We start from the raw sequence: 27883 nt of genomic DNA, 5'->3' as shown, positions 1-27883 counted from the left end.
AAATTGGTACAGGGACATTATTAATATTGCATGTATAGTATAGTCACCGGTATGTCAGAGAACTTTAGGTGGTCATACCTAGGGTATAACAGAAACTGGAATCTGATGAGATGTGGTGAATTGTAGTGTCAATAACATGACGAGTAGAACAATTTAGATTAATTTCATTTATAAACTATCTATGAAAATTGCCATTACGAAACCTTCAAGTTTGCCCCAAACTGCAATATAAGTAAAGCATTGATTGTGAAACAGCCAAGCATTTAACATGTTCTGTAACTAGTGTGGTAGCTAGGTAATACATGTATATGTATATGTATAGTTATGTTTGAAGTTATAAGTAATATTAAAGAATTCATGTAAGAAACAGGGACAAGAACAAATATTGACATGTACCACATTTCAGACAAGGCTATATGCCATTGTAGAAAGGATTTTTTTCTTCAATCACAATTTAAAACACAATGACCACACAAAAACACAATAAAACACAATATCCACCTAAAGTTCTCTAACATACCGGTGACTTTATTATACATATATTAATGCCCCTATACTAATGTTACATGTCTATTTTATGTGATATAGGAAACTCATTTAAAACGTACATTTACGTTAGCTTTTCGAAGCTTGGAAATATTACCTCAAAGGTTATGAATAACCTAAACATTGCCTTAGTATCTCAAGCAAAAAACTCCATATCTGCCAGGGGGAAAACCCCAAGGACTTCCTCACCCCCAGAGGTCACTCATGCATTCAACCAACAATCAGATGCACCAACAACCTTTTTATTGTCATAATGGTATTAAACTTTTCTTAAATATTTTCACCCTATTCTAATTTGAGATGATATTGTCTTTTCAAGATGTGAAATGTTTGCCAAGATAGTCTAAAATTGCCTTAATCTCCAAATCTCCCCTACCAATGATACTACCATTAGATGTGCTGACCTTTACTACATGTATATAATGATGCCATTTAACTTTTTAAGAACATATTTCAACCCTTAGTGTAAGTTATAAAGAACAGTTTCTGATACTTGCTGTCTTGTAAAGCATGGATTAAGTTATTGCTTGAAGGGTCTAAATAGTGTAAATATTGGCTATAAGAGTAAAATTCCTCCAGGGCTTCTAGAGGGAGACCCCCTCAGACCCCCCCGCATGAGGTGGACATATCCCAGTCTCAAGCTCTTCCGCTCTTACTGTCAAGATGCTATCAAAGTATATTTCAAAAGTATTTCAACCCTATGTAGTTGTTTTTTACATGTTGGTGTTGTCTTGTAAGGCTTGGAAATTATTGTCTGAAAGGGTCTGAATAGTCTCAAAATTGAGGGAAAAAACCTCCAGGGGTTCTAGGGGGAGACCCCCTTGGAACCTTCCTCCCCCCCCCATGAGGTGTACACATCCCAGTCTCAAGATCTCCCCCTACCTCTTACTGTCAAGATCCTATCAAACTATATTTCAAAAATATTTCAACCTTATGTAGTTGCTTTTTACATGTTGGTGCTGTCTTGTAAAGCTTGGAAATGATTTTCTAAAAATGTCTGAATAGTCTCAATATTGACTTTTCAGAGTTAAAAACCTCCTGGGCTTCTAGGGGGAGACCCCCTAGGACCCCCCATGACAGCTGTACATATTCCCTTCTCAAAGCTTTCCCCCTACCTTTCACTGTCAAGATGCTATTAAACTCCTTTTCAAATATATTTACCCTGGGTAGTCAATAATTATAATTATGATAGTGCTATATAAAAACCCGGGATCTTATAAAGTAGTTGCAAGACAGTCAAGCAGTCCACACTGAGTCACGATCAAAAAATACCTGTCACTCATGCGAATATCATATATGGGGGGGGGGGGGGGGTCATCATGTTTTAGAATTAAGTGATAGGGGGGTCAGCCTGTTTTGGGTTTTACAGATAGGGGGGGGGGGTCAGTGACTTTTTGTCGGCCCGATTTAAGAATCCACCCCCCCCCCCAGGCTGGAGAAACTGACCGGTCCCTAAGAAAAGCTGAGAAGGGCTTGTTTCTAGGAATCCAATGAAAAGATGATTGAAAGGAGGAAAAGGAGAGGCAAAGAAACATGAATTCAAAGATGATTTTTTATTTATATACTTTTTTAAATCGACCGACCGACCAAAATTTTCCATGGAAAAAAACAAAAACATTTTTAAACATTAGGATCACCCCTACACACCAACCTTGGTGACACCAGGTCGAATAAATAATAGTGGGTGTCTTTGCGATTTCTTAGCTTTATAATGTTATTCATGTTTTTATCAGATAACATCTCTAGTTGATAAAGTTTTAAATCAAAACTATCGTCTTCTCTGTCTCTTTGTAGCTTACCAACTTTGAATTAATTAGTGCACAGCTAATATCCTTGATCAAACTGGTAGGCTATTTGGCAAATTACTAGTAACATATTTCCATAACCAGTGTAAATATCTACTAACTGACAAATGGTAATACACCAACCGTTAGTCGGATTGGTAGATGTCAGTTAGTGAACTATAAGACTTTTTAAGTTAACGTGAATGTTGGTGGCGCTATATAACGCATGAACGTACGTATAAAACATCTTGGTAATATAATTTTGTGTACAATGTATCTGGATGCGTAATTACCAAGTTGCGGCAAACATTAAACGCAAGACGCACATAAAGACCACCATGCAAATAAACAATAAACAGAGGATACATTGCATTTATTAATCAAACGTTAATACATGTCAACACAATATACTAGGAAATTCCCTTTCCCTGTCTATCTTTCTGTGTAAATACTTTTTAAGTTTTACTGTTCGTCACCGTGGTCTCTGCATGGACGTACGAGTGGGGTGGGGTGCACGGGGGTGGGGTGGCACAAACAATAATTACGTAATCAAACGCTATATACATAATATATAACTGTCAGTCAGTCGACGTAGGAAGATTACGCAGTGGGGTTTGACCTTTACTTGCACACGACAGCGCATGACAGAACTGGTAACGCTCATGACTGTACCAGACACAGGAGTTGCTAATGATACTCGCAACGCATAGATCTGGTACTCGAGTAGTACATGTCTGAATCCACGAACGAACCAGCTATTTCATGACGTCACGCGATGTTGATTCTAGCCAATCAAACGACGCTTTACATTTCTTGTTGGTACATGATCAGATGGATTTATTGAGCTTGCTCGGCATTCATTGTGTTCATATCGTGATAACACTGCTGCACAATCGTTGTTGACGTTCCAAAAAAATGGCGCCCCTTGTACCGTGTTTAGATCTCAGAGTTACAGCGGAAGCTCACCAAGGAGGGAGAAAATACATGGAGGATATGACTTCCATTACATTTGAACGCGATCGGGGCAGGGAAGTAGCATATTTCGCCGTTTACGATGGTCATGGTGGGCGCGAGGCCGCTATGTTCGCCAGGGAACATTTATGGGAAAATATTAAGAAACAGAAGGGATTTTTTTCCAGCGATCCAGACATGGTTGTAAAAGCTATCAGGCAAGGATTCTTGGTTACTCACAAAGCCATGTGGAAACAACTCCGTAAGTATACCAGGGTATTTTTTTATCTTTTTTGTTTTGGCGCCCTGTTTACGGTCACTCACTACTGTAGTGATCGTACCGGGGGTTCAGAGTGGCGGTTTTGTCCGATACACAAAGCGCGCGCTATTCGCGACCTCGACGCTCATAGGATCACGTCAGCAATCATTCATGTACGTAGCTAGTTAGCTACCACTGTAGAATTTATATGGAAAAGCTGACGAACTTTGGGACATATTACCAGAACTAGGTACTTAATAACCAACTGAATCCGTTTTAGATTTTGTCAGATATTTTATAGTATGGGACTCGACTGCGGTCTTTTCGTTCATTGAATGATTGACAATGGTACACATGCATAGTAACATCTGTACTGCATAGCACTGGCAGTGCCATTGGTAAAAGTGAAGTATCATGAATATAGCAGGACAACCAGTGCCCCGTCATCAAATCTACATAACGCTACTGACCTTACTGTGTATAATTAGTGTATAATTGACCACATTTTACAATGTAATTATTGAACTTACAGAGTTTGGATGTAGCCCTAGTAATAGTATAGTGTAACCATGGGTCTAAAAGTAACGTACTCACGTACTGAACATTGTTTCATCCACACAAAACAGATTGACCATACAACCAGTGCGTTGATTATCGCAATGGTACTTTTACCCTCGAATCACTCGCATTTTAATGTCCCAGTGATCATCGGACGCGACTGATGAAAATACACGTACGTAAGCCGTAAAATATAGGTGCAGTAAACTCCCGAATTTCCTGTACTACTACAAGAGTGGTCACACCATAGTAGGCACTCATTGTTTAGGGTTTCCCCGATGGCAGTGTGAGGTCACTTCTGAGAAATTTCATTGTTACACGCCATTTATGCTTACTTACAGACAGGGTTTAATAGTTATTGTTAAAATGGATAACGTCACCAGAATTAATAATTGGTACCGTTTTATTAACAAATGTAATTATGTTGATGATAGGCAGGTCTGCGAACAATTTCATGTGCTATCATCACCATATTGCTACTCATAATAATTTATTCAATTTATGCCCAATACTGATATTAATATTCATAATATTAAAATGTATACTGATTGCCTTCATGGAAATCATAATATCTTATGAGCTGTGTGTATTTTTTGTTTATGTCACAAGTTTGAAGTTAAACACCTTGAGTTTGTTAGCAATTAAATAAAAACCTCTAGACATGTAGGAACATGAAATGACTGAAATGTTTGTATCTACACAATATTATAATGTACATCAGTTATCAAAAAGTAACTGCCCTTTGTTATATCTGTATGGTGACTGCAGGTCAAAGGTCACATGGGCTTCCCTAGGACAAGCCCCAACATGTTGATATGTCTAGGCGAGCTACAAACACACCCCTTCTAGTGTTTGTCAACGCTATTCTGGTACACAATAAAAAAGGCATGATGACACGATATTTAAGAAATATCTATTTTTCACGATCATTATTAAAAGTTTAATTTGAAATATTTAAGAAAGTTAAAAACCAATGGAAATACTAGTATAAATTGTTTCTTTCTGTTTGTATGAAGTCTATAGACAGAGAAATCGATCTCCAAAGTATTTTTTTTTTAATGATGGGTAAATTATGACACACTGATTTTGTTTGTACAAAATGTGAAAAAATGGTTAGTTGTATTGTTTTTTGGTCAAAGTTTTAATTGTTTTGGATGATAAACAATTCTTTTCTGATTGCCTGACATTTGTCAAAAGCTAAAAAAGTCAATGACTATACTTTGGTTTTTATAATATTTGTACAAACTTTTAAAAAATGTTGAATTTCAAAAAAATTCAAAATGGTTACAGTGAATATGTTTTGATAATGATGTAAAGATGTAAATATATTAATACATACATGAAGTGTTAAAATATTCTAATATTAATTTGTCAAATATAAACACAAGGTTTTGGAAATCACATGGCAGGGGTTTTGATATTTTAGGAACCTCCAATTCTTATAAATTGTTACAGTTTGCTTTATTGCTAAGTGTAGAAATATTTTTTTGTCTGTGTATTGGGATGGCCCTCACTGGACATCTTGAGAGACAAGTGTTTATAATACTTAAAGAACTATCCAGTATAAATAAAGATTATTATAATTATATGAAGCCCTATCCTATTGTGTACTTTTTGTCATTTCTACAGGTTTTTCTCTCTTTGAGCCTTCTGATATTGTCATTGACTATAACAAGAAGTTATGATAATTGAACATTTTTACACAACAGGGGGCCTTTTAAAGAAAATTGTACACCCCTGATTGTATAGAAACATTTGCATATTCATGTAGCTTGTAGCAACCATGTCCTGTTCAGCTAATTTTGTTATGAGAGCATAGTAGTATGGTATTGAATGTCAGAATGGGAAGTAATCCCAACCTTTAAATCTTGCATCAGCAATAGATTTAGCCAAGGCCATGAAACTCTTTGAGACTGTCTATAGTAAATGTAAACACACAAATTGACCTGTCAATATTTGATGATATTTAAGACATGTTTTGTTGGACATTTGTAGTACAAATAATGATTTGTTATTGTGTTAGTTTAATTATGGTAATTAGGTAGTGCACTTGATTTGAAAGTTCTTTGCACTTCTCCAAAAAAATATGAAATTCATGCACAAATGATAATTTCATGTACAAGAATTCTTTACAGACAAAATTAGCTGTTTGTCCTAACTGTTACAACTTTAATATGTAGTGCTCTCTAACAAGTCAATTTGACATGCTACTGACACACTAGTTTCTTGGGATACACCAAAATTTACTATACCCGTATCATCCTGCCCTGTGTTTTACTATGTGGTGACTCAAAAGATCATTTTGACTAAATCAGTATATTGTGTGGCCCTGCTATGCACCCCATGTAATGAAGATGGATGACTGTTCTTTTTTGGACTTGAAATTTTAAAACCAATTTCCCTAAAATAAAGTGAGGAAGAAAAGGAGTTTTGTCTGAGATGTGTTCATTGAAACTTCAAAGGTATGATGAAGCCTGTTCCGGATTAAAAAGCTTATGTTTCTAAGAAGGATTTTTCAAGCAGAGTGTAAACAAAGCCATTGAAACAGGTGTTGTGAATGTAAACAAACTATAAATAATAGTGACGCCACACCTGGAGTGGTTCTATTGTGTGAATTCTTACACACCCCTTTATCAAGGAGTGTTACTATTTTTAGAATTCATGTCCAAACTTGCTTACAGAACTGCAGGAAACAATTATTAACTTAAAAAAAATGTACAACTTATTGAACCACAAGTGACCTGTTTTCTGACCTCAGATGAATAGAGAAACAAAACATGTCATTTCATAGTTGCCGTACACGTAACAATGGATGGCGTGTAGCCTGTCTACTGGCTGAATCTGTCTGACATTGCAATGTCATAGCCTACCAGTACTTTTGAAAGACTAAAGTTATTACACTAATTCATCTATCCTAGCTACCCTTTTGATTTTATGAAGCAGTGTCATTACTTTAGTCAATGCAGTATGCATACTTAACTAGAGACACTCTTGGGATATTATGAATCGATTCTAGCTTCCTGGCTAAATTAATTTTACACGTTTGTAGAAATTCTTTGATGCTCAAAGTAAGTTCATTCCCATTTATTATCTAACTGACAAAGAACTTCAGAACAATAACTGAATAAACAAAATAAGAAAAAAAAAGTGAGAGAATAAACTAATAAAGTAACATAATAGTAAACTCTAACTGACAAAAAAATTAAGAGTAATTCTAAAGTAATATGAATATGATAAAAGAAAACATAATTTTCAGCTTTTCAGACATAAAACTTAAAGGCGATAAATTTTTTTTGTAAAGATGTAAATTAATAACAGTAGTTTGTTTACCAAGACTGGCACAGTCCCTTGGCAATGTTTTTTCCATTCTCAGTCATAATCTTCAAATGTTTTTAGTTTGTTATTCTAATGCTATAACTCATTTTTAGTTTTGTACAGAGAAATATCCTCAACTTAAAAAAAAAATCTCCCAAGGTCTACATGTGTATACATGTTTACCCGATTGTTTTGCAATTGTTTGTTTTAAAAAATATATGTTATTCAATTAATGAAAAAAGCTCAGAGACTCGTGTAAGTCTACATGTATACTTTACACTCTAAAATTAGTATTTAGAATGCCAAATACTTTGTGGACAGACTACAGAATGATGAGTGAAGTTTGAAATTCAAAAATGTCATATTGTATTGCTGATATAACATCAGAAAGGCTGATATGGGGGGGGGGGGGGCTTAGAAGAATACTACAAAAATGTGGATGTCATTTTCTAAGCAAAAAATATTGATATGTTTTAGGCAATTGATACTCACCAACCCTAAGCATATATGAAATCTGCAATAACTAAATAGTGTGTCTCACGGTGTCTGTAACATATGTCTGTTTCATCAGCTGTAGACAAGTCTGATTCTAATACAAGTATTTATTGTGTAAACTATTTCCACTTGTGGTAAGTCTTTCCCCTGTATGCAACATAGTCTGTTGTGTTTACAATTTCCATCTGTATTGCATATTATCTAAAACTCTTCCTTATGATACAAAAATATGTATGACATTTGGGCTGTATGCAGTATGTAAAGTTGTGTCTACATCTTCTCACAAAATATCCTTATCAACCTTGCCTATTTTAATTATAACTGTGTTTTAATTTTGTACAGCAAAATGGCCAAAGACTCTCTCTGGACTTCCCAGCACAGCGGGAACAACAGTTAGTATTGTCATTATCCGTGGCACTCGCATGTATATTGCACACGTTGGTGATTCTGGAGTGGTCATGGGTGTTAAAGAACCGTGCAGGGAAAGAACACAAGCATTCCCACTGACGTATGATCATAAACCGGAATCTCCCATGGAAAGGAAACGCATTGAGAAATTGGGTGGACGGGTTGTCAACAAGTCTGGTGTACAGCGTGTAGTCTGGAAGAGACCGAAGTTGAATCATTCCGGACCCATACGTCGAAGTACACAAATCGACTACATCCCATTTTTAGCCGTTGCAAGATCTTTAGGTAAGAATCATCAAATTAGTTGAACTTTTGCGACACCTTTCCTATCAGCTATAGGTTTACAAAATCAAGAGTCAAGTTTGAAGCTTTTTTTGTTTGCAAACCTTTAGTACCCAATATTGAAATTCTTGTATGAGAATTAAATATCTCTCTGACTGAGATTTAAAATTGTTGAAGCTGTTGCAAAATTTTTTTACAGAAAATTTAAAACTAATTGTTCAACTTCTTATTGTGGAAAAGTACAAAATGAAGAGTTTATGAAAATCTGGAAACTTGTCAAGACTCAAGGTTTCTGTTCATTCTTTGAAATTAGCTTAATTTGCCGACTCTTGAGTCTTCTATTGGCCTGTAGCTTCTGAATTGTAAATGATAAGTTGCAACTCTCCTCAGTCATGTGTATTTACAAAGATTTTGTAGGTAACTTTGAGGTCTTTAGTCTTTTATGCCATCTACACTAACAAGGAGCATTTGAATTCCAAAAGTAAAATAATTGTTGACAGACAATAAATGAAATGGCAGATTTATTACACTTTCTTCTTTCTTTGCAATTTTAGTTGAAAAATATGACTGGAAGATGATTGATCAATAGATTTGGTAAAAGAAAGTTTCAATGTAGATCAGGAAAGTAAGCAGCAAATTTGTTGTAAAATGTCAACATGTCGTAGAATTGCCATAAAGTTTTGTTTCATCAGTTTATTAAAGGATATATGTTTATGTTATTGCATCTAACATTTTATTTAGCACTTGAAAATTTGAAATATTAGTATATTTATAACACTTTACTATGAATGACTTTCTACACAGGTGATCTGTGGAGCTATGATTTTTATGAGGGTGAATATATGGTGTCGCCAGAACCAGACATCAGCGTACATCGTTTGGACCCAGATGTCCATAAATTCCTTGTCCTTGCTAGTGATGGTCTGTGGAATATGGTGTCACCACAGGAGGCTGTAGACTTTGTAGAGCAGTGTGAACAAGAGAAAGCGGTAAGTCTATTTTAGTGGTATATTGTAATTACCACAGGAGGCTGTAGACTTGTAGAGCAGTGTGAGCAAGAGAAAGCAGTAAGTCTATTTTAGTGGTATATTGTAATTGCCACAGGAGGCTGTAGACTTGTAGATCAGTGTGAACAAGAGCAAGTGACTCGTTTTAAGGATTTGTTTTAAATACATTGTATATATAATAACACTTGGAACACAATCTGTATCAACAACTGTCTTCTAGGCCACATCATAATTTATAAAAATTGGATTTTTTGTCTCAAAACAACACCATTATTGACAAGCAGTGATTCAGAGTCAGAAAGTAAATAGAATGTGAATGGATGCTTTACTGTAATAGTTTCACTATATCACTGACTGCTGTCAGCAAGCTAGAAGTATAAACAACATTGGTTCTGAACTACTGAGTGATCCTATCTAATAATGTCTTATGGCTCCACATACTATACACTCGGAAATTTTCACAGATTTCGCTGGAAAACAAAAACACTAAAATAAGTAGTGACTAAAATGCTTTCTTGTGTATAAACACAATGTACCAATCTAGTTGAAATAAGTCTGAGAACAAGTTGAAGACTGTAAAAATCGCAAAATTTTCTAGTAGTGAAATATCTAGGTTTACAATATAAGATATGACAAAAATGTAGAACTAATATGAGACTCAGGGATTACAGGTCTTTAAACCATTTACTGAATAGTCACATGTTGTATGTTAGAGTGGATGTTTGTTTACTCGAACACTGTATACCAACATGTTGTCGTGAAAGAAAAGCGTAAACTGTATGTTATCTGCTTTTGTTTTTCCAGGAAAAGTCATGGCTAGGACATGTATCACATCGTCTTGTTACAAGGGCGCTTGACAAATGGAGAGCACGTCTGATGCGTGCTGACAATACATCTGTTATTGTTATCTTTACTGATCATCCAATGCTTGATGGTGAAATCGAAAGTGGAAGAACGACTCCGGAAATATCAACAAATGAAGAGGATGAAGACGATAGGAGAATGCCTGGTCCATCCGATTCATCGAAGCCTGCATTACTGCGACACCATGCGATCCAAAGCATGAAGAGAAAATCATTAGAAGTAAGTATTCGGGATGGCATCCAGCTCCTCCAGAAAAAGCAAAAAACTTGGCATAAAGAAAACGACACTGTGTCATCAAATTCAAAAGACAGTACAAGTGACAGTGATGCCGTTACAAACTCTAACAGGCCGAAAAGTGTTGCCAAGGATTTCAGGGACGGAGCTAGTTTCAGTGGACAAGACTTATCACAATTCTTAAGTCAAAACAGTGATGCAACCACCAGTTCACCAAGGCGGCATTCCCTTCCGACTGGTTTTGTTACGAGAAATCGGATAACACCCGTCAAAGTTGGCAGCAGCCCCACCAAGCAACCACCCTCACCGATCACACCAGGAAAGAAAAACACTATTGGAAGGTTGCCAGTGAAGTCGGCTTCCATCAGTGGACATGTAAATACATCAGTTATTATAAGATAATGTATACTTGCAATATTATAATGGTGGAGTAATGACTATTTAGTCCTTTTATGTTTGCAGACTTGGATTTTTAGTTAGCAAATTTAATTAAAGTCATCATTGTTTTTAGATCACTCTGAGTCTCTAGATTTGTATATAAATATTTGGGTTCATGTGATGTGAACTCTGACCTGAGGTCAGACAGGTAGGGGGGGGGGGTCTGCTTAAGCGTAAGTTTTGTGCATTATTTGATAAATCTAAATAAAAACATCTAAAACTCAGGTAGATCTTGTCCTACTTAATTGATCACCACTTCTAAGAAAAACTCCTGCGCTGAAGATCAACCTGTCAAATATGGACGCTAACCTTTGTAGTAAGCATATGATTTTAAATTTGTGTATGAAACAGGAATTATGTAATTTGGTTCATTTTGATTATTGCAATATTGGCCAACGCAAACAATTATGCCTTGTTCATTTCATGATAGAAACTAAACAATTGTGATGTCCAAAAAATGGCCATCTCTGGAGTTGAATTGGGGCGGGCGCCAGACATTGCTGATCAAATTGTTAGAGGGCGTTGTTCATCAGACCATATATGTCCATATTTGACATGCACCATACTCTCCACATTTTTAATATCTATACTGGACTAAAAAGTTACCCATTTTTGTCCTTTTTTAGGGTTTGTAAAAATTGAAATTCAAGAATGAAAATTTGTTATTTTAAGTCATGCATTCTGACTTCATGTTTGCAGCTGAGGCAAACAATTTTTATAACTGAAAGAGCCTATAAGACATAAAATAAGTACATTAAAGATAGAATTCTTAGAAGCAAGTGCATTTATATGATTAAAAATGATGATTTTAGTCCAAGAACTTTTAAAGAAATATTTGGTGAAATTTTGCATGCTGTGTATACTTATGTGAATTTTGTTGATGTGTTCATTTTGAATTCAAACTGACTATAATATTGGTGTATTATTTATTTATATTCCTTCTTTGAATCTTTCCAGACTTTTTTTGGGGTGTATGTTTCATTTTTTGCTACTGTAAAAAGTTTTATGTGTGTAATTTATCATTTTTATATTGGATGAAATATGAAACACTCTTTTGAAATTTTGATTTTGAGTATTTAAAAAAGTACATCCCTATCAATTCGGAACTAGTCCTAATATTTTGCAACTTGGTTCATTCTCTTTGTTGGGGGAAATATTGGGGGGGGGGGGGGGTAAATAGGTTACTGGAACAGCAATGTTGACAATTAATTAATTCAGTACATTCCGTGGGTTTTGTTTTTCATTTCATTCACTAGGGGTGTATAGGGAGTGTGTTGTCACGTGATACCATACATTTTCAATGGTCCTACAAATCTGCTTTTGGAATCTTCATTTTTATAAAATGCATTCTTTTATGAAATTACTACTTGCCAGCCCCAGTAACAATATGTTGCCATTGTGTACTTGGATTTTCAGAGTGATGCATGAAATATAGGCTATTACTGAATAGTTTCATAAATTTTATTTGACAGATTTTGACAAACAGCATTGATGGTGTTCTTCAATTTACCAGTGAGTAATGTCTTGGTGTAGAACCATGTATAATGAAGTATACTGGTACTTCATATTTCAGTTTGAATACAGTGAAACAGAGAAATTTATTGGATGTCATACACAAACATTACGTAAAATACCTTGTAATATAATATATTGGCTTGATTTTGAGATTTTCATTTCGATGCATATTTATGTACAGAACTACAAGAAGATCTTTAAGTTTAAAGCACTTCAACGAAAAGATATTAGCATTACCTTAATTTATACCAAAGTGGCGTTTATTTGTTCCACATCCAAATGGAATCAGTGAAAACATAGAGTGGTTGCCATGAGAGAAACCAAGGTAAACCTAATAAAAATTCAAATTTATTCATTCTTGTTGATATTGTCAGTAGGTTAAACTATTCAGAGAGTTTCACATTACAAAGGTTCGTCCCAAAGCAGGTATGAGTCAGTATTTAGACCCTGAGATTCATCATTGTGGGTACTCCCTAGGTGAGTGATACTGGAGCATTCGTTAGTGTGGGTACTCCCAAGGTGATTGATACTGGAGCATCCACAATGACAAATCTATGAGTGTAGAACCACCCGTCAACACTAAAAAAATAACTGCCTAAATAGAAACCTTCAAACCAGTCATACTGTACACATAAAGTATATTCTTGCTAGTGGCCTGTAGTTATATAGTCTAGAGGCTATCCGTGGCTTCTTTCCTCTTTGATCTCTCTCATGTCTAGTCAAATATGGCTAAGCTAGCTTGACCCCAATCCTGATATGCAAATGATGTTTACATCATAACGCCACCTTGAAGTTTGAATGCATGTCACATGTGGATATGATGACGTCATCAAACTGCAATTGGATTAAATACAGCTGTTTGTGGTGATATAAAATTTAGCATAGAATATTGTTCTACATACATATACATCCATTTGATTAGATGCGAGAGAGATTGGAGGATCAAAGCCACTAGACTACCATAGCAGTTGTAGTATCATTTATATGACCTGTGACCCTACAAGAATATGTAAGCTTATGAATACTGCTGACCAGCACCAATTTTAGGCCAGGGAGAACCCTGTATGTTCAGAGGCAAGCTGGCTTAGTGATGTAACAGTGCTCATGTTGTCTTAACAGCATAAACAGTAGATGTGGGTTTGAATGTATGAAATTAGATAATAATAAGACTTCTCGGTAATATTTAGGAACTACAATTTTGTTTTTGTTATAAAATCTATAATTAAACATTTTTATAGCTCATAAAAAAAGAAGGAAATATGCATTTATAGAAAGTATTCCAAATATACAGATTCCTGAATTAAAACAATCACTTACAGTCACAATTTAAAGATTTTGAATATTTTTACATGACGGTTTAACATTTCCAAACTCAGGGCATTTAAAAATCGGTTTTATCTTCATAGTTTTGTAAACATTCAAAATGTAGTTATATGCAAAGGAGTTCACATGTATTGTAACGTAGACCAAGATTGTAAGAAAGATGACATTTGACATGAAAAGACGAGTTTGTTATTTCTCTCGCACATTTTTTAGCAATTCATTACCAGAATTATCTTGTATAATGATTTTAGGATACCTGGGAGTTGTCCTGTCATGCTACAAATCCCAGCCAAGGTGCGCCCTCTAGTGAGCAATTTGTAACTGTAGAGGGTGCTGTTCACAAAGAACGTTTTAACCTACTAGTACATTGAACTTTTCTGTTTATTAAACCCATGTACCCAACCTAAATATTTCTAGTCCAACTTTAAAACAAAATGGTGACCGATGAAAAATGAAAATACATTGAAGAACGGGTAGATTTATTGATTAGAAACCACCTAACTATAGTTTTCCATAGATGACGTCAATGAAACTTGGGATACAGCAGTCGCTTCATATAAAGTAATCACAAAATATTATAATTTAAGAACATATACATGAACTTCAGGAATGCATCATTGGTCTCTTTGTGATTGCAAAAACATGTATCCAACCAAGTTCATTAACTTTTTATGATTTTGTTGCAGAGTTTAGAGCTATTTTATTAGGAATGTTATAAATAATTTAAAATTTGAGTGATATGGGTTTGTTAGTGTTGATGTATTTTGTATTTATTGTACGCATGCAGAATGTTTCGTAGTTTTTAGTATAATGCTACAACATACAGTAATGGTATAACTGCTACAAGGGGGAATTTCAGAAGTTTATTAAATAACAGGACATGTTTTGTATCTGGGTAACTTACATGTCAGACATTTTCATTATTTAGTACCCTCTATGTAACTTTGCTACAGTATTGGCAGATTTCAGAAAGTGATGGCTATGATTTCATATGATATAGTATTTTCATATTTTCATACCCTTTTTACCAGACTAAAAGAAAGAACAATTTTGAGGAATTTTTGAGAAGTCATCACACCTAAAATATATACATGGTGTATTGTTAATATTGATGCATCTTTTATCTACATTTTGGTTGTTGTTGAAAAATGAATTCATTTAACTTGGAATGTGCTAAAAATTAGCAATTTTGTAAATTTATATCAGAAAGTCCAAATGCAGATTTTCATTGGAAATTAATTCAGTATTTTAACCTGTTACTGGTCGAAGTGATAGGCCATTTGTTTATGATAAAACAATACAGTAGTAAGATACACCTCACTGAACAGCTGCCAGTAGAAAAAAAAAACAAAGTCAATTCTTGTCTGGGATGTACCCGTAGAGGGCGCTATTTATTGACAAAGTCTCTGCTGATGAGTAAAGATTGGACATCTTGAATTGTACAGTTTAGCCATGTTTTCAGAGATTGTTTGATCAAGCAGTCCATTGCCCGTAATAAAATATATATGCCTGGATAAACTATTTTTGTGTCTTCATTTGTTGAGTACTCAAGGTTGTCGGATTTATTTTGAACACAAGTTACATATTTGTCCTCAATAGTAGACAAAACATTGCAGACTTCAGTAAGTATGTCATATAGAAAAGTGTTATGTACACTTTTTGGCTTTACCAGTAAGTTGTTCACACAGACACTTTATATCAGTGTGACTTGGAGTTTCAAAACGTGAGAATTTCAGACCAGGCTAAATGATCCGGAAACAGTCTCTTGAAAGACTTTGCACTTTAAATGAGGCTAGTGTGAATGTAATGGATATAGCTAGTATGTAAAGTTTGAGGATGGTGACAGTAATAATGCCAAGAAGTTGTCCTTGCACAACTGAATAAAACTGGCTCTATGGTGACTCCTTGAAGAGAAATTATTCATACCTGTGCCCACACTCAAACTACCCCAGTACATAACATGAGTTTAGCCGTCTTTAAATTTGAAAATGCAAATTCAAAATATACATTTTCATGCTTCTCTCTATTCTCAAGTGTGGATAGTCTGTTAAAATAAATTTATGAACTTTTATAAACTGAGCACATTGAGCATAGATTGGGCATTACAATGTAGTAGATGTCATATACCTCTCATGCTGTTGTGTAACTATTTCCTTCTGCTCTCAGTTGTAACAACCCTGTGGTAACAGACATCTAGTAGATCCCTCATAGTCAGGCAATAAATATTATATCACAACACAAGATTCTGATTATATATTTATTACTTTTCAACAGAGAAAAAAACAAAACGAAATATACTATGTCATAGCAGACTCTTATCCATCACTAAATTATTGTCTCTTTAAGCCTCCTGGGTTACCATCTCCCTGGCAACTTGAAATGATGCAATAAGTGATGCAAGTTGTATCTTCTCACTGGTTCCAGCAGCTAGACGATATCTGTAGTTAGAGGAAAGAAAACAATGTTAAAGGGCCATGCTTCAATCCTAGGTTCTTGCATTAGTGCTATCTTATCAGTGGAGCCATTAGGATAACGTAGGGTCATTCCATTGATTTGTTGTTCAGGGCCACCTTGTTTGATAGTTCTGCCAGACTACTGTTTTTCACCTTATCCTAATATAAGCCTTTTCGTAAGATATGCAGTGAACTGTTTAAAGGAGAACACCACTCCAGGAAATGGATATATTTTTATAAACATTGCCTTCTGGGGTGTTATTTTATGATTTCACATAACATAATTTTGCAAGATTGCCAAGGAATAAGATTGCCAAGGAACACCAAATGAAACTAAATTTCACCTCGTTCTCACACTAGTTTATGAAAATACATCTATTTCCTATCATGGTGTTCCCCTTTTAAGAGTAAATAACCAAAGACAAACACAGAATGTCAAATTCCAACAGGCCACAGTATGGGCTTTGAAAGTTTGACACCATCCTCCCTGCATTGTTTGGATAACATTTCCAGACAGCATCCAAACTATCTCATATCAAATGTACTGTAAGTTGTATCTATACTTACTCTACGTCTGCCATTTTCTCAAGCATCCTGGATCGTACTTTCAGGGGTAGTTCTACTGTGAAGACACAATACTTTATTTTAATATCTACACATCAAATTTGCATACAAATTATCAACTCTCAGTTGGAAATAATAAAGTATTCTAATATTGGAGGGTAATATTGTGACATCTTCCAATCAGGGTATGTCGCTTTCTGGTTGAAAATTACTACCAACATGCCATGTTACACACTCAGAGTTATACATGTAAAAACGGCTTCTACATTCAAACACATAGTGTCCCCCCCCACCACACACACACACACACACACTCACACACACACACACACACACACACACACACTAATGTGCTGTTAATTGGTGTTTAAAATATGGTCCTATAAGTTGGTGGCAAGTTCAAAACATACATAATGATAATATTCTTTATTGCCAATTGATAGAATCAAGAGGAATGTGCCTTGGCGTTGCTAAAAACACTCAAATACAAAGAAAGACACCACAAAAACACCATATAGCAATGTTTACTTATATCATAAAATCTGATAATGTAGTTTACTTACATCTGTGTACAAATTTATGTACTTCAGTCAATACGTCTTGTAAAGCCAGGCCTTTTATTGTTTTCAACTCTAAAATATCTATGAAGAGTGTTAAGGTTGCAAGGACAATTATGAAATTATTACCTCTGCCATCACGGTTGGACAGAGTTACCAAGTATGTTTTCACTCACATGTGCATGTGTATGTATGTATGTATGTATGTATGTATGTATGTATGTGTGTGTGTGTGTGTGTGTGTGTGTGTGTGTGTGTGTGTGTGTGTGTATGTGCGTGTGTGGATGGATGGATGGATGGATGTTAAATGTATGCTAGTTGTAATTGGAGTATAACTTTTTGGTCAGACAACCACAATATATTTCCTGAAAATTGTTAAAATATCAATAATCAGATATTGTACATATTAATCAGTAGTTGATATTATCCATAGGTAGTATAGAAACAGCTTGAAATCATGGTCACTGTTGAGGGTGCTGAGTTTTGGGTGTGGACCCAAAAATCAATTTTATTTTGATTCATCGTTCATATAGCTAAAAAAAACCCTGTGTTTACCCACAGGTGATGCAATACTGTTCACGGTGTACAATATTACAAGTAAGTTAATGTACCTAACAAAACAGTTTTAAAAAAACGCATTCCGGTGGTAGCTAGTATAGCTTTAACATGTACAGTGCAAGGATACTGTTATATGCAGTTGTGAAATCACTGTTAAGGATCCAATCTACAATATTTGCTATATCACTCTTCAGTGGATGTCCAACACAGGTGTAGACGTTGTCTTCATTCACGACATCATACGCCATGGACGTGCTCTGAAATACAATGAAAGAATTCACAAATGAAAGTAACAATGTGCTCGTTGATACTTCCTATATACTAAATTAAATAGTGCAGCTTGATCAACATCTTACTTAAAAAAAAAATTATATTCCGTCTGTCATTCGTGGATATGTATATGTATTTTCATAAAGTTTGGGTTCTGGAGAGCTATTTCATGATTTCACATGACATAAATTTTGCTTGATTACCAAGAAATACCTAGCGTTTCAATTTGGTGTTTCTTGCCAATCATGTGAAATTTATGTGACATGAAATCATGAAATGGCTCTCCAGAACCCAAAGTTTACGAAAATACCTTTATTTACAATGAGAAGAATAAAATGAAGTATGGACGCCATTAGCAAGTAGAACAACAAGATAAGTTTTCTTAGAGACATGCCAAAAAGTATGACAAATGTTAAAACAACTGTGGCTCAAAGCAGAATATGGTAAAAGATTTCAATATAGAAATATACAAAAAAAAAATCCATGAACTGTGGAGTGTAAGTGCTTGTAACATACCTGAAGAATATTCAAACTTTTCCTCATATCTCCCGTTGCTAAGGTTACCAATGCATTCATGCCATCTTCTGTAACATTAATTCTGCATGCAGAAACAGAATGTCAGAAAATCTGATGTTGACTTCCAGTTTAGGGGACAAATGTGAACATGTCAATCGACCTTGAAACTTTGGGTGATGGTCATACTATCTGTAACATTGATTCTGAGTACAGAGAGGAAAGTCAGAAAAGTTGTCAAAGCAACTGTTGTCAACAGTGTCATTTTGGACATTTGCCATTGAAAGTTTCGATCAAGGTCATTTGGATGTTACGACCAAATCCACGAAAGTCAATCATGATATTGGTTGGTCATCATTTGAATAAGCAAGGTAATGAATATTCTTATCAGACAACTGACATTGAAGATTTGGTCAAGGTCAAATCCATGATATGCATTTAACAGTCAGTCTATATTTCAAGCACCCCATGCACTCAACTCAAGTCTCCTCATTTGACGTATTTTTCTCATTCAATGTCATATTCCAGTCATGGAATTATTTACTCAAGATCTAGAGGACCCAAACTCGACTTACTTTTCTTGTTCAATGACATATTCGATTCTAGGAATCATCTGTTCAAGGTCTAGTGGACCAAATCTGAATCTGGTACATCGAGACTGCAAAGCAGGGATAATTTTGGACAAATAATTGCAGATGAGGCAAAATCTGGTATTTTCTGTAAATTTTTCTATAACTGTGGAAAGAAAGATAAAATAAAGACTATTATTGACATCATGGAGTATTGTTGTTGTTTATCTTTCCATTTCCATATGCCTCAAGGGATTTCATTACTGGGAGGGCAGGTGTAACCGGGATTATTCAAATTACAAGCACAAATACAACAAAAATTAAAAAAAAACTAGGGGTCAAAAGTCTATCTTTCAGCCAGAACCTAAGTGTCAAATGTCTACATTCTGCCTGAAAATTGGGAATCAAAAGTGTCAGAAAAATTTGAAATTCTACATTCTGGAAATTACATTTCCAAAGAATCTCAGAAAAAGTGGCAACTTGGAAACTGTATTGTCCAATCTATGGGGTCAAAGGTCATTCAAAGAGGGGGGGGGGTGACAAACCCTGACATAATACTTAAAAATTATGAGTACATTATGTGAGTACCCTCCTCAGGTATTTCACAATAATTCCACACACACATGGCTATCTTACAAAGACGAATGAAAACACATCTGTTATCTATCCTACACTCTCTGACTGCCATGATATAAGAATGAGGAATCCCATCTACTGGAGATAAAATCAAGCATGTAAAGTTTTCAAGAAGCACAATTTATACATGTAAAAGAATGTCATATTTTGTATTGATTGAAGTACAATTACCTCTTCTTAATGCATTTTGAGCATCTGTTGTCATGGCATCAGCTTCATCTAAAATCACAATTTTGAATCCAGATCTGAAGATGGTCCTTGTACTGGCAAAGTTTAGTACAGGTCCTCTCACAATGCCAATACCCCTGTCATCTGAAGCATTTAACTGTAATAATAATAAGGCGATAGATTGATACTTGGTATCTTTATTCTCTTTTAAGTTTTTAGTTCAGGTTTTAGAACCTAGTTTTGTCTTTTAAAACACCTAGATATATTTGATGACGTTCACAATGGATGATGCCTTGAATCAAATTCTTGAACATTAAAATGTGAACTTGTAATGACTAATATACCTTTTCCTGAGAGCTCAAGGAGCTAACAATTATTACTCCTGGCATGGATCAATGGTGGCAAAATGGCAAACTTCCTTAACTCCCCGAGGAGTATACAATCCACTGTAGCCTCTAAGTGCCTATGATTAAAGCATTCACATTGTAACCTCTATCCTGTTATGTCCCCAATTATACAGCCATGCTGACTGAGGCATAATTGTGGTTCAAATCTGGTCAAAGGACTCTGGCCATTCAGAAACAAATGGCAGCGACAGGGCTCGAACCTGCAACATGCAGATTCCAAGCTGGCCACTCTAACCATTTGACCATCATGACTCCAACATGACCATCTATACTCTATACATGGATATGATGAAGTGATAAGTCAGTCATGGAAGCAGTCATGCATGCCACCATATTGCAAACATGTAAACGTTACAAGATTCTAAAATGGTCACCATGAAGCAGTTCTGTCTGTTATTTCCCTGAAAATTTCATAAAAACAAAATATTGGTAACCGTAAATGGGTTCATAAGGTTGGAACTTCAAATAATTAAAATAATGTTTGTGGATATAAAACCAAATTAATTTTTGAAAGTCTAGATTATATTTCAGCAATGTGACTGTTGCCTTGCCAATATGTAAATTTCAATGGGCTCTACCATTGTTTGTTTCTGGGGGTGTACACTGCCTTACCTCTAGAACCATGGAGTTGAACTCCTTTGGGGAGTATAACTGTTTAGCTACTGCTAATATTGTGGATGTTTTCCCTGTACCAGGAGGTCCATAGAACAACAAATGTGGCAGTCTGTCTTCCTTGATGAATCTATCAACTGATGAAGCAATACAAGATAATTAGTCTTACCAATATTGAAATATTGAAAAATGAAAACTGCAATAAAAGATTGTTGATTCCTTGAGAACAAGACTGTGAACCCCCAAGTTCCCTTTATTATTTCCAACAGATTAGGAACTAGACTAAGATCTGCTGTGTTTGCTTGGAAACCACTGTCATTGTTGGTTGATAGCGTGGCATGATTGTCATGTCATGTCTTACTGACTAACGAGCTTTCATATGGTTAAGTTTTGAAGAATTTAGATTTACAGTGACATTGGTCCCTGGTGCATGATGCACATTCTACAAGAGATCAAATGTGACATTTTGGTTGAGGTTTGATGAGGTTAAAGGTCAATATGGAAATTCAACCAATCAAATGTCACTATAGGATAAAATGATTACATCATACTTACTAGTTGACAAGATATCAGTGTGTGCTATAAGATCCTCTAATTTATTTGGTCTATATTTTTCTACCCTGTAAAAAGAAAAGAGTAAGGAAATTCAACAAAAAATGTACCAGAAAAATTCACATTTTTTTCCTTTTCTTGAAATGCGTATCGTATAATCTGACTCAAAATGTATTGAGTTTCATATTAATATATATTTATAAATGGTTAGGTCCCAGGGGTTACAACTTAGAGGTCGGGGGGGGGGGGGGGGACTGTACCTAAAGTATCACAAGTAAACATTTGTAGTAATCACATGCATTCTATGCATATCAAAGGTACTATTTTGGGGGTGGGTGGATGCAATCATAGACTCTACATGAAGGTCGATCGTGTGATTTAGTCCCAGGGTCTAGGAGGCTCTGACTTGAGTACGGAGTCGTGACAGCGCCCCCATCCCCCTCAAGTTGGCCCCCTTCTTGACAATAACAATCGTAGTTGGGTAAAACTGTTGCCCTAATATGAATGGCAACTGGTTAAATAACAACATAAGCCTTATCAATGGTGTCCAGATTTTACAATATGTAGGTGATGAAAAACTGCTAAACTTCGCAATTGTTATCATTTGTACATGTAAAACTTACCACGGGAGATTCTTGTGTTCTGCAGCCATCGTGGAAATTTGGCGCCACTACACTACGCATGCCTGGGATATCGATTAGCCAGTCACGTGATCATTACCTCTTATTCCAAGATGGCTGCCATCTTCGCTGTTTTGATCGCGAAGCTCGAATGTATACATCCGTGATGGGGATTTTACATCCACTGTTTCCTTCCTAAAATTGAATCAAATTCTTTATAGCGCTCAACAGGAAATAGCCGAAGACATGTCAAAGGAAGACGTTACTCCACAGCGGGCTCTTGATCAATGTCGCACCATACAGACCGTGATCGATAGTCGATTGGACTCGCTGTCGGGGCTGCGAACCCAGTTTGAAAACACCAGTTTTACCATCAGACGGGAAATCAGAGAGGCAGAGGTGAGATCAAAACTATAAACTACACTACATGTATGCCTAATTATCATTCATGGGTTTCCCGTTTAGCGAATCCAAATTATTGTCACTATTGCAAAGAAGGTGTTGTGACGTTTTGAGCACAGCTTGGTTATTCGTCTTTGCGTGCAAGCTGCAACTTGTTTAGCAAGTCACGTAATTTTGGTAAATTCTTCGACACACAGCGTAGCTTTAATTTAGAAATTGAAAAATCGGGGAGGGGGCTTTACATGATGTATTCTGATCAGGATGTTCTAGAATCAGGAAGACAATACGTTATTTACAGCCGACGACGAATGAGACGTCTGCGCACATACAGGTGTGTTGTTTACGCGACCGTCTGTTCCTCTTTCGACGTAAACCAAGGCAATCGAGTTTGATGTTTACCCGAAAGCATTTTGTCATGACGTAAGTGACATTCCAAGATTAATACCTCACTGCTCCCACGATATTAGTAGACGCGTGCATCTTTCACACATTTTTGTTCGTCTTTAATTAGAATGATAAAGCAAATTTGGGTCAGATACGGGGTGTTATACTTGTGATGTATACGACATGCACAATGAATGACAAGTTTGCAAGTTGCAACAGTGAAATGAAAATACCAGGCGACAGCTGTGTGCACCTGCCTGCGAGGCCATCAAATATGTGACTCGAAAATCAATACATTGTTTAGGCCTGATATTTCCATGTAATGTTATCATATCAAAGGCATGCATTAAATACTTTGTCTTTGCACCACTGAATGTAAATTGTACGTGACTATGCAATGAAACGAAAGATGATTTTCTGCAGTGACCTTCTGTAATTCAGATCGAATATTGTAATGTCCTTACAGAATACAATGTGTCCTCAACTGCTTTTGTAAACTGAGGTCATATCATGTAATATGTCATTTCAAGTCATTGTATCATGTGTTTTAAAGCCTTGCAATATACATAAACTTGGTGATGACAACTCATATCCTTGTGAACAACAAAGGTAGTATAATAAGGTCTTATAATAATGTAATCATGAAAAAAGTGTAAATTTTAATACTAGACCTTGCAATACAAACATAAGTTTTGCTTTTGTTGATGAGAAAATGTTATCTTCTTACAAATACACATCAAAAGTTGAAGCATGTCATGGTTTAGGATAACATAAACAGAAACAACATGGCAAATAACAGAGCTGTATTAAATTACAGATAAGCTTACAATGTTATATACATTATGGGGAATGTTCACAGACGATGCAGTTTCTATGTTTTAGCGTCCTCAACATAGCAACAACAACATAACAGTCAATTTATAACAAAAGACCAGCACATAAATTGTTACTGTTGAAAAGCTCTTTTCAGTGATTGGTTTTTATTTGGGGTAAATTGTAGCAAGGGATGTCATATTGATACATGTTGACCATTTACATCAACTATGCAACATCATTCCACTGAAGTCAAATTCGAAGCTCTAGACTTAGACACTTGTAGAGTTGGGTGGACCATAGACATATAGGGAAAAAAGGACCATATCATGAAATGTTTGTGAGCTAGAGGGTTATAAAATTGTTCCTCATTTTGATATGAAAGAATGAGCGCTGATTGGTCAGTAGATATCTGTTCCCAAATAAGGGCAGCCAATCAGACAGGTTGATATGACTTGATTCAAACACACAACAAACTAAAAATGCTTGGTTTGCAACATTTTTGGTATGTGTTTGATGTAGCCATAACTTACAAGTTCAAATGCAAGGCAATCCCATATTCCACTTTTGCCTTATTCTTATTTTCTTGATGACAAATAACAATAAAATAGAAAAAAGAAAAGAGAAAGAAATATACTAGCCATGACATGTCATAAAAAAACATAAACATTCATTTCTGAACAGAGTTCATGTCAACTCGTTATTTAAAAACAAAAAACACTATTCTACATGTTGATGCGTTTGCAGGGTGACTCCAATCTCAAATATCAGGGAAACCCATCCTCTAGTTGTCATACAAATGAAGTCTAATTTCTTGCTGTCACTTTTCTCAGTACCCTCTCAGTTTATCATGGAGACATCTTATACATATGATATACTTGCATTGTTGTTTCACATCTAGTAATTCTGATTCAGAAGTAGTCATGTTTTAGCGATTAGTCAGCTTAGGGTCAAGCTATGTAATGTTTTCATGAATTCATATTCAGTTACTCAAAACTTTTCTTTTACTGTAAAAAAATTTATGTTTAAGTGCATTTTTTGTAACAATATAAAATTATAAATTGACCGTACCAGTTATTAATGTGTAAGCATGGAAATAGATTATGGATCAGTCCACCCAGTCATTTAACCTAGTTTGTATTGTTTGTAATGAGTAGAAACAGTTATATATGTTGTTGTCCAATATTTCTAACATTATCACATATCTATTATAGTTCATCCATTTGTATTTTGATTGTGAATGGCCATGTGCCCAGTTGATATATGAAATTATGTTATTCAATCAGTAGGAATGAAAATACTGTCATTCAACTGCTCCTCACATGTTGAAACAAGGAAAATAAATAAACCTACTTCAAAACTCACTGTCTGTGGTATATGAAGCCCATAACAATTACTTTAGCAGGAAGTGTGATACCACACTTTTACCACACTTCTGCATAATGTTATTGATATGGGCACCATGTGCATATGTGTGTTGTATGACAGATTTGAATCCCCTGGTTATGTTATGTACACATACTGTACATGCTGCAACAAGTTGAAATAGCTATGTTTTAATCTAGAATTTTGCATAGTTTTCATCACAATCGTGATTCCTTTCTTCAGCAAAGCTTTAGTTTTAATAATAAAATAAAATATATTCATTGAGGGTAATTCAAGTAAGTGTTACAGTACTGAAGTAAATGAAACACTTCTTTCCATTGAAGACCTCAAAATTGTATTTTAAAAAAGTATAAGAACATGTACAATTAGATAACAATGTTGTAACATAAATGGAAAAAACAACAACACATACATGTTTTTTATATAGAGAAATGTATCTCATTGAGTTATGTGATAAAGTATTTTGTGCAAGAATATTTCTAATTTTATGTACCTGTATATAAAATGATAGAAGCTATTGAACGATTTTTATAGAATTTAAGAAGACTGATCATAATAGTTTTGCTGAAAGGTATATTCAGATTATTGACCTGTGTTGACCTTTGACCTCAAGTTGATGTGACCTCATTTGACATCACCAGCAGTTAATCAAATTATATGATTCAAACTTTGAAATTAGCACTTAAAATTGGATGATTCACAGTGTCATCATCGTAATGTCATTCACCTCAATGTCTATCAAACAGACTAACTGTAGCAGTGTACTCATCGAAAAATAAAAAAAAGGTGAATTTTCACAATATTGCCTAAGGTACAGTGATTTTCATAAATATCCACACCCTGCGTCAAGTGTCTGTTAATATCATGGTGACCTATATTGAAATTTTCTGATTAAGATTTGCCATAGTGGTTATTTACTCCAATCTCTTTGTGAAGCACCAACAGTGTAGTCTAGAGGCTGTGGCCTTGAATCTCAAGATGTTTCTTTTTGAGAAGAGATTCGGAGACATGGATTGCCACTAGACTACAAGCTGTGAGGATTGCTGATAAATTTTAGAAGCTATATAGGTTTTTATGCTGATGTTGTTTCATCTCGTTATGCCTGATAACCTGGAGGGGAAATCTGTTAAACTTTTGATACATTCAATGTACTGCAAACTATGGGTGAACGGTCTGAACCAGAAACCCAGTTACATGTAGGTTTAATAATATTGATCAAACGTAGTTGAAACAGTGCATACTTTGCTGGGGGTGGTATCAGGTAAGTAGGTAAAATCTACCTGAGTTCCCCAGTCATTTTACAAGGCTTCCCTATCAGTGTTTTTGTTCAGGTGAGTTCCCCAGTCATTTTATGGGGTTCCAAAACGAAACTGGGGGAAATGTATGGAAAACTGTTGTTCTTATCTGATTTACCTCTCTGTTACCAGGCAAAAACACTGTAGAACATCATGATACAGGAATGAATACAAAAAAATAGAAAAATAAACTGGGATTTTGGAGTGTTGAAGTATACATGTAAATTGAAAGCTTGGAGGTTATTACACTTTCAACTCTGTTTGAACCATATAGTCATTATAGACATGTTTGTCACATATTGAAACTCGACTACTGTACTACTCATGACAGCAGTCATGTTCTACCTCTGAAATAATGGAACAGCCATTTGAAATTTCATAGCAAAAACAATATTGAAATATTAAGTAACAAATGGTGTTTATAATAAATTGTGGTATGTAGAATGATGGTGAAAAACCATGTGTACATGCATTGTTTTATTCAAAGAAAATAGATTTAGAGTCTTTGAAATTTGATTTTGCATTCATTTTTATAATGTTTTCTACAGCCATATGGCAAAAAATGCATATCATTTGCATATCATTTTCTATAGGTCGGAATCCATTGATTACAGGCCTGAGTACAAAGCTGATGTCTAATATGGGTTGGAACTTGGATGAAATAATAAATAATCCTAGATAATGCAAGTGCATGACTCAACAACCTAATGTAGAGAGCAAGAAAACTTCCATAATATTGATATATTGTTATTTTGTTGTCATGACGTTGAGTAGCAGTTGCGTTGGTATCATGTATCATGTAATGAAGTATGCAGTTGGTAAGAAGACTAAAAAGAAATTGTTGATTGTCTTCCTTGAACACCTACGTATGCTACTCATTGTGGGTGACCTCTATCCCCATGCAATGTTCTTCTCACAATAGGGAAAGCATGGCCTTAACACCGTCCTTGCTACCTAGGCCGCCATACTTGGTAGAAAGTGACACCATCCTTGCCTCCTAGGCCGCCATGCTTGATAGGTTTCTAACGTGATTCAAAAGTATTCTACCATCCTTGAGCTTTAGTAATCTTTTGAATGACAAATCAACACAGCCATGAAACGATGGTTGATTCACAGGAACTTATTAATAAACCCATGTTGTGTAT

General features: G+C 35.3%; 3 protein-coding genes across 6 annotated transcripts in view; 2 read left to right on the top strand and 1 right to left on the bottom strand.

Moving 5' to 3' along the window:
- Positions 1–3245: 3245 nt before the first annotated feature.
- LOC144449249 (protein phosphatase 1D-like) lies at positions 3246–11656 on the top strand. The gene is made up of 4 exons (XM_078139762.1): positions 3246–3543; positions 8251–8601; positions 9403–9587; positions 10410–11656. The coding sequence occupies exons 1-4, from the start codon at positions 3246–3248 to the stop codon at positions 11103–11105; spliced, it is 1530 nt and encodes a 509-aa protein (XP_077995888.1). The 3' UTR covers positions 11106–11656.
- A 3711-nt stretch (positions 11657–15367) lies between these two features.
- LOC144448800 (replication factor C subunit 5-like) lies at positions 15368–23050 on the bottom strand. The gene is made up of 10 exons (XM_078139099.1): positions 22462–23050; positions 21842–21906; positions 21287–21423; positions 20271–20424; positions 19470–19629; positions 18898–18979; positions 18239–18368; positions 17560–17637; positions 17000–17054; positions 15368–16417 (listed from the first exon to the last, which is right to left on the bottom strand). The coding sequence occupies exons 1-10, from the start codon at positions 22488–22490 to the stop codon at positions 16321–16323; spliced, it is 987 nt and encodes a 328-aa protein (XP_077995225.1). The 5' UTR covers positions 22491–23050; the 3' UTR covers positions 15368–16320.
- The window catches only part of LOC144448799 (kinase suppressor of Ras 2-like), a 24497-nt gene continuing 19188 nt past the window's right edge, over positions 22575–27883 (top strand). For all 4 annotated transcript variants that reach the window (XM_078139097.1, XM_078139098.1, XM_078139096.1 and 1 more), the window contains exon 1: positions 22575–22857. In XM_078139097.1, the coding sequence (XP_077995223.1) occupies positions 22705–22857 (153 nt within the window). In that variant the 5' untranslated portion in view covers positions 22575–22704. The remainder of the gene's footprint in view (positions 22858–27883) is intronic.

This window comes from Glandiceps talaboti, chromosome 18 (genome assembly GCF_964340395.1).
Source record: "Glandiceps talaboti chromosome 18, keGlaTala1.1, whole genome shotgun sequence".
Lineage (NCBI taxonomy): Eukaryota > Metazoa > Hemichordata > Enteropneusta > Spengelidae > Glandiceps > Glandiceps talaboti.
Note: the sequence above shows the minus strand (reverse complement) of the source record. Positions and strands in the feature narration are given on the sequence as shown.